General features: G+C 41.1%; 1 protein-coding gene across 1 annotated transcript; it reads left to right on the top strand.

The window, feature by feature from the left end:
- The first annotated feature begins 4,267 nt into the window (after window positions 1-4,267).
- On the top strand, window positions 4,268-7,167 carry LOC120733481 (macrophage-expressed gene 1 protein-like). The gene is made up of 2 exons (XM_040031724.1): window positions 4,268-4,742; window positions 5,150-7,167. Exons 1-2 carry the CDS (start codon window positions 4,293-4,295, stop codon window positions 6,818-6,820), a joined length of 2,121 nt encoding a protein of 706 aa, XP_039887658.1. The 5' UTR covers window positions 4,268-4,292; the 3' UTR covers window positions 6,821-7,167.
- The last annotated feature ends 587 nt before the right edge of the window (window positions 7,168-7,754 follow it).

The following is a 7,754-nucleotide window of genomic DNA, read 5'->3' as shown; positions in this document are numbered from 1 at the left end:
CAGGGAACATTGAGTCCGAGTGGACCATATTCAGCCCTTCCATTGCTGAAGCTCCTGCCCTTTGCTGCAAGGTGGTTGGTCCCTGTCATGGTGGTAACAAAGCTCAGGCAGTGGCTGAAGCAAAAACACATGTGTCGGAGGAGTTCGGAGAGGCCACAGAAAGACTTTTGGACTGCCTCAAAGAGATTCTGGCAAACCATCAAGCGACTAATGAGGGTAAAGCTGTGGTCTACCTGCACCATGTAGAGTGCGGGTGGAGCTAGGCTGACTTTGACTGAGGACATTGTCAGGAAGTGGAAGAAATATTTTGAGGACCTCCTCAATCCCACTGGCACATCTTCCCTAGAGGAAGCAGAGTCTGGGTATGAGGGGGGTTGAATCACCAGGGGCGACATCACTGAGGAATTCAACAACTTCTTGGTAGCAGTGCCCCTGGGGTGGATGAGGTCTTCCATGAGTTCCTGAAGACTAGATTTAAAGACAAGGACTGCTCAATGACACTTTATAGTGATGCTTTATAAACTGAAAATTTAAAGCTTACATGTAATAATTTTAATCACACATTGAATTTGTATTGTTTTTTAAATAAATTATGTATTTTCATTTTGTGGAACATCCTGCAAAACAAACTAAGCTATAGAATAAACTGGTTAGTTTGCATGGTCCCGTGCAGTCCACCAAGATCCTGACTGCGCGCTGCTGGAAGCAGGTGATGTAAGCGACTGCCAAATGTTGATTAGTGGACAAGCCGAATGGAAAAGACAAGGGGTTGGTAGCGCAGTTCACCAGGAACATGAGAATCATGAAAAAAGACTGGGCAATAGACTATTAAAAGTAGAGTCAATGGCTGCAGTGGACAATTTTCATAGTTTTTCAGCTGTTTATCAGTTATAACATACAAAGAGCTCTTCAGCTCTTTGTGTACTTTAACTTCACTCTCCTTTAAAGCTGGCTGACAGACCAACATCAGAACAAGCAAGAGTGGCCCACAGAGCAGTTATAGCACATACTTTGTACACTTCTGACAACAGAGCTCACTGCAGGCCGGCTGACAGTGACCACAAAACCAACTATATGCAATATATATGTAGCTATATGTAATTGCCTGAGCCCTTTCCAAAAAGAAGCAAAGCCATGAGCTGAGAAGTGGTGTTATAGTTTCAGAGTACAGCCGTTTAGCCTCTCTCTCGTCCTTGCTAAACCTGTTTTTTGATGCGTTGAAATTGGCTTTGTCGCAACTCTAAAATGCTTCCTGCTTTTCCAGCTTTAGCCTCCTTAGTTTAGATGTGAACCAGGGCTTGTTGTTATTAACTCACCCTAGTGTGTGATGATATTCAGCTGTCCTCAAAGAAGCTGATGTAGGACATTACAGACTCTTTATACTCATCAAAACTTTTCATAGCAGTCCGGAAAACATTGCAGTCAGCGCCATCCAGAGATGCCTGCAGCATCTTTAGTCCACACTGACCAGGTGTTTTCCATACAGGCTTTGAAAATTTTTGTTTCTTCCTGTAAACAATGATCAAGTGAACCATAAAATTGCCTGAGAATCCTAATGCAGCTACTGGATTGTAGGCATTACTTAACGTTGTTTAAGAGTGATCCACATTGTTGTCTTCTGTGGTTAACTGTGGCTTAGTTTAACTGAGGTGTCCTTGGTTAAAATCACCAAGAACAATAACTAAGGAGGCCATGCATAGTATTTGCTCATAAAGTGAGCACTGACACATCTGTATATTGGGTTGCAGTGGAATATATATTCTATAGCCAGAGTGAAAGTAGGTAAACTTATGTTGGGAGTAAAAGGGTTTGGCGGAGTAGTTTGATGTTGCTGAACAGCAGTCACATTATTACACCATGCATGTGTATGTCTGCTATGACGGTACAGTGATGTTTCCACCTGTGTCAGTCATAAATTAACAGATATGTCATTAATTGGCAGCTGCATGAGCCATTTCCCTCAGTGCAGTCATTATCAGACCTAATGTGTACCAAAAAGCATGCATTCTCCTCATCAGTGTCATCAATAATTTCTACAGGTTGCCCAGGGGGAGATTCTTCAGGCCGACCTGATGGGCCCTACACCCACGCCCAGTGGTGGGAGATCGTCAGCAGACTAAAAGGGCAACCTCACAGGCTAGGGGTGAATGTTACCAGTTTGGTAAGCCAGGCCAAATCACACCACACACTACTGTCCAGCTCAAGTCCACAAGGCCCAGCACCACAGCCACCATCAAACTGGGGTAGGGTGGCAGAACGGAGAAAACTGCCCTGTTCTCCTCAGAATGCTGTCACAGTTCTGCCAGAGGTGAGATTTGAAGATGGTTCGTGGGGATCAGTGCACCTTGGCCTCTGCACCTGAGTGCCGCCCAGCACACACAGCCCCGACCCCTGTGGCACCTCCTGTAGGTGGTGGACCTACAGGAGGCTGGGCCCATGTCCCCTCTTCGGCCTGTGCCCCTATCCCGTGCAGGGTGAACCATTCCCTAGATTTCACATTTGAAACACTCTTTGTCTGGTCCGTCACCCAGGATCCTTGGGCTACACAAACCCCACCACCATGATAAGGTAGCAAGTGGTGTATTCTCCTGTACTAATATTACATTTGTAGCTGCTCGAAGGACAATTGCATAGGTAACTGGACCTTCTGCTATATTAATATAATATAAATATAATATTACTCTCAAGTACTAATAATATATTTTAGGGCTGCAATGATTCATTGAGTCATTCAATGATAAAAACTTTGCAACACAAATTCTTTGCTTTGTTTAACACACGGCTCTGCAGCACAACATTGTCACCAAGGCAACGTGAGCATTTGTGAAAATAAGGTGTGTAATGTAATTTAAATCTATTATGCAAAGGACAGCGTAAGTCCTGGAGATTTTTCTTTTCTTATTTTAGAGTTTGCCAAAAATTGGAGCTTGTGTTTGACTTCTGGGAAGAGACTCAAAAGTTCTCAGAAATTTCCAGTCACGTGTACTCATGTGCCCAGGATGCCATTTTTGCCCAGTGCAAGCCACATTTTCTTTTTATATTCACTTTTGGTTCCTTTAAATGTGAAAAAAACAAAACAAGTTTACCTTGTTCTGGTCGATTGGTGTTAAGTTTCAATTTCTCTCCCCAATGGGGAAGAGAAATTAAAACCTCGTTGAGGTTACTGTGTACTTTTGGTGGTGTGACAAAAGAGAAAATTATGACTTTTTAATTTTTTTAAATTTGTATTTTTACAAAACGTCTTGGAGGTCCCATTTACTTACTACGTGTTTTGGAGTAGCTCTAGGTCCAAAGGGCTACAGTGCTTTGTAGAACAGCACTAGTATATACATATTAGCCGCCTGGTTTAATTATTTCTGGCAATTAAGGACCCTGGAATAGATTTAATACTTTTTTGCTCATCACCGACTTCGTGGCTTTAAATATTAACTCCCCGTGCCGGTAATGCTATTTCTGCATGCAGTAATGCAACTTCATTTCATGTTTTGGAGAGTTAAAACGTGAAATAGACACGGAGGACCGGCATGTATCATGGTACGCATTTTGCTGTGATACTGGGCTGTCCAGGTCCTGGAGCAGTAACCCTAAACCATCACACTGCCACCACCATGTTTGACTGTATGTACGATGTTCTTTTTATGAAATAATGCACTTGTTTTTATGCCACATGTAATGGGACTCAAGCCTTCCACAAAGTGAAAATTCTCTCATTAGTCTACAAGATATTTTCCCAAAAGTTTTAGGGATCATCAAGATGTTATTTTGGCAAAGGTGAGACAAGCAGTGGTCCTTGGAACTTTCTCATGGATGCAATTTTTGCCCATTTTTTTTCTGACTGACAATCTGACAATTAGGAACTCTAACCTTAACTAGCAAGTAAAACCTGTAGTTTTTTAGTTATTTTTCTGGATTCCTATTTGACCTCCTGGGTAGGTTTGGATGACTTTCTGTTGATTAATCAACTCGTCATTAGAACAACTGCCTTTTGAATTTATTCTGGGTGATCATTTTATGTTAAAATGTGGTTGATTTTCTGAAACATGTAAATGTGGAAAAATATGTGAAAAAAAGGATGCAAATACTTTTGCATCGTGTTAGATCATGTTAGATTAAACTTGTACTAATCTAATGAGAAAAAAAAATACAGACTTAGAAATGCAAGTTTCTGAAAATGGCCTTTTCTGTCACATGATTTTTTTTTCTTGTCATATGATAAGCTGCCTAAGAGTAGGAGGGATGTGGCTTAAGCTTTATATTCAGTGGTGCCAGCACTCACTTGTGACACAGTCAGGATGGAAACAACAGCGACCTTCCTGGTTTTCTCTTTCCTTCATGTCTGCTCTTCAGTACCTGTAAGCCGTCCAACAAACTGGCTCAGACAATGCCGTGCTTCTACCAACCTCTCCATCACAGCACTGGAGGTGCTGCCAGGTGGAGGCTGGGACAATCTGCGAAACATGGACATGGGTCGAGTCATGAACCTCAGCTACTTCCAGTGTCAGACCACTGAGGACGGGCTCTACCTTATCCCAGATGAAGTTTTTGTCATCCCTCACAAAGAGACAGGTGTGGAAACCAGCTCAGAGATCATCAGGTCCTGGCTTGAGCAGAAAAGCTCGACGTCTGAAAGCATTAATGCAGACATGTCATTCCTCAAGCTGCTGAATGGCAAATTTTCTAGTGAGAACAAGAGAATGAAAACCCATCAGGTCAGAGACTCTTCAACCACAGCCAGAGTGCAGGTAAGTTTTTACTGATTTGTGTTTTAAGTGTATAAAATGAAAGAAAAAACAGACACAGCTGAGATTGTAATCTTTCCACATGAAAATATTGTTTCATTTATAAAAATAAATACTACTCTCTAATAAATTTCCTAAATTCAGTTAATGCAACAAGTTACTTTACACGTCTATCTAATGCAGTATATATTATAGACACTACAAAACTACTTAAGTTAGCGTGAAGATCCCTCTCAAATAAGAGAATAGCTTAAAAAAGATAATTGAAAGAAATTATTTTAACCACAGTCGAAAGGCAAATGTTATAAAATGATTTTTAACTAGAGCAAAGAAAGAAAAGGAAGCATATATAAATATTAGGAAAACAGCATTGTTAACAGTTAATGATAATATATTCCTTTCTTTCAAAGGTTCGTAACTTCCTCTACACAGTTAAGACTTATCCAGGCTTCACTCTGGACACACGATTCGTTCAGCAAGTCAGAGACATCGCTGAAGCAATTGAAAACAACCAGACTAAAAATGCAGACTATCTCTCAGAGATGATGGTGCTGGACTATGGGACTCATGTCATCACTACCGTGGATGCTGGAGCGGCTTTGGTGCAGGAGGACTATCTCCGTTCCTCATATGTGTCAGACAGTGAGTCAGAAAGTTCTTCTGTGAAAGCACAGGCTGGATTAAACTTCTTTGATAAGCTGAAGTTTGACATTAGCAGTCAAAGTGCCCAACAGAGCTCATCACTTCATACATATCAATCCAATATTCAGTACTCCCTCATTCAAAGCCACGGAGGTGCACCCTTTTATCCTGGTATCACTCTGCAGAAGTGGCAGGAAAGTACCAGAAACAACCTCGTTGCCATCGATCGCTCAGGATTTCCTCTGCACTATTTCATAAACACCAACACTCTCACTGATCTGCCACACCCTACGATTAGAAAAGTTGCTCTTAAAGTCAGTCAGGCTGTAGAGCGCTACTACAAGATCAATACTCGCCCCGGATGCGTTGATGTCAACTCCAAGAACTTCAACTTCCAGGCTAACATGGATGATAATTCCTGTGAAGGTCCAGCTACAAATCTTAGTTTTGGTGGTGTCTACCAAGAGTGTGTAAAACTCAGCTCAGATGCAGATCGACTTTGTGATGCCCTGGCCCAGAAAAACCCAGATACAGGTGCCTTCTCCTGTCGTCCACCTTATTTACCAACTTTACTCAGATCAGAGGTGAGACATGTCACTGAAACAAAGAATGAATGTTATACAAGTAGCTATGATTGTGGGTTTTTTGACATGTCAACTTGTTATGATCATTGGTGTCGGGACAACACCTATGTTCGCTCTGCTCGCATCAACACCTACTGGTGCTCCGTAAATGGAAGGGCTCCAGAAAATTCAGGGTATCTGTTTGGAGGTATTTACAACCCCAATCTCCCAAACCCCCTCACGAAAAGCAAAAGCTGTCCTCCAAACTTTATTCCACTAAAGTTCCTCTCAGATGGTGAGGTGATCTGTGTGAGTAATGACTATGAGGCAGGTACCAGATTCTCAGTACCATTCGGAGGTCTCTTCAGCTGTCAGTCAACCAACCCACTCGCAAGGAATCAACACAGGTGCCCTCCCAAGTTTAGTCAGCACCTTGCTGCAATCAGTGATGGTTGTGAAATCCTCTACTGTGTTCAGTCTGGACTGTTCACAGGTGGGGAGCTGAATCCCATCGATCTGCCTCCGTTCACCAAACCTCCACTTATCAGCGTGCAAGCCACCAACACAGTGATGGTGATGACTGAAGGAGAAAACAGCTGGGTGAGAGTGGGTCAGACCAAGACGTGGAAACTTGCCAAACCAGAAGAAATCGAGGAATTTATTCAAAATCTTCATCCTAAACTGAATCAGATGTCTAGTGGCGAAAAGGCAGGTGTAGCTTTTGGGGTGATCGGTATGATACTGCTGGTGGCCATAGTGGCAGTTTTCTTGGTGAAAAGAAGGAGGAGGATGTCAGGGTTTAGAACTATGAGAGGTTATGAGAAAATACCTGAAGAGGCTGAGATGGATACACAACAAGATGTAATAAGAACGTAATACCTTGTTCAACTAGATACAAAGATTATAGTAACGTGACTCTATTGGTTGTTATGCTTCTTACAGCACTGAAACATGTTAAGAGCTTTTATTTTGGATCAGCCTTTTCAGTTTGTTTTTTTGTGTTTTGTACTCGAGAACTTTATACTATTATACTATAGCTCTGGAAAAATGTTTTGACTCTTTTCAAAAAAGAAGGTGAAGAGATTTTCAAAGTTAACAGTAAGCCCAACGGCTCCCCCTTGAGGTCAATATGCACATGCCATGTTTTATATTAATTCTATTTTTGCTCCAATAAAAGAACTTTGTGTATGATTTTCACACTGCTTGCAATAAACCGTGTATAATTCATAACTGAAGAACACTTTATTTGTAATTTCACAATGTCTAAATACAAAGTATATCATTATTTTTGTATTTAGATGCTGTTTGCATCATGGACCAGTTACTAAGATCTATGAGATGGTTTTTTAAAGTCGACTTAAGTAAGAGCTAGACTGGTTTTTAATTCATTTGAAAGTCTAACTCTAAGCCTTGTCTACAGTAATTGTCAAAAACTACTGTAGACATAAATCTGTGGCACCACACAGGATACAAATAATTGCCTGATAATTATTTGTATCCTAACTTTACTGTATTAAGAGCTAAAACCTCAAAAATGTCTGGAGTAATAAGTTTTTTTTTGTTTTTTTGTTTTTTTTTTTTTTTAGTAATAAGTTATTTTAAGAAGTGTTTGTGAACTAAAAATCAAGAATGTGAGATACTATTTGTCCATGATTTAGACAGCTGCTGCGTGCTCCTGATGCAGGGAAAATTTTTCTGTTGGGGATACCTACCTTGGCACAAAACCGGGCAACTTCTTTTGGAGGATGCTGTTTCAATTTTAGCAGAGGGAACATGAGCTTTGAGAGTGTCTAAATTCTTCTTGCTGTCC

Source organism: Simochromis diagramma, unplaced genomic scaffold, assembly GCF_900408965.1.
Source record: "Simochromis diagramma unplaced genomic scaffold, fSimDia1.1 OVJJ01000284.1, whole genome shotgun sequence".
Taxonomy (NCBI): Eukaryota; Metazoa; Chordata; class Actinopteri; order Cichliformes; family Cichlidae; genus Simochromis; species Simochromis diagramma.
This window is presented reverse-complemented; position numbering and strand designations above follow the sequence as displayed.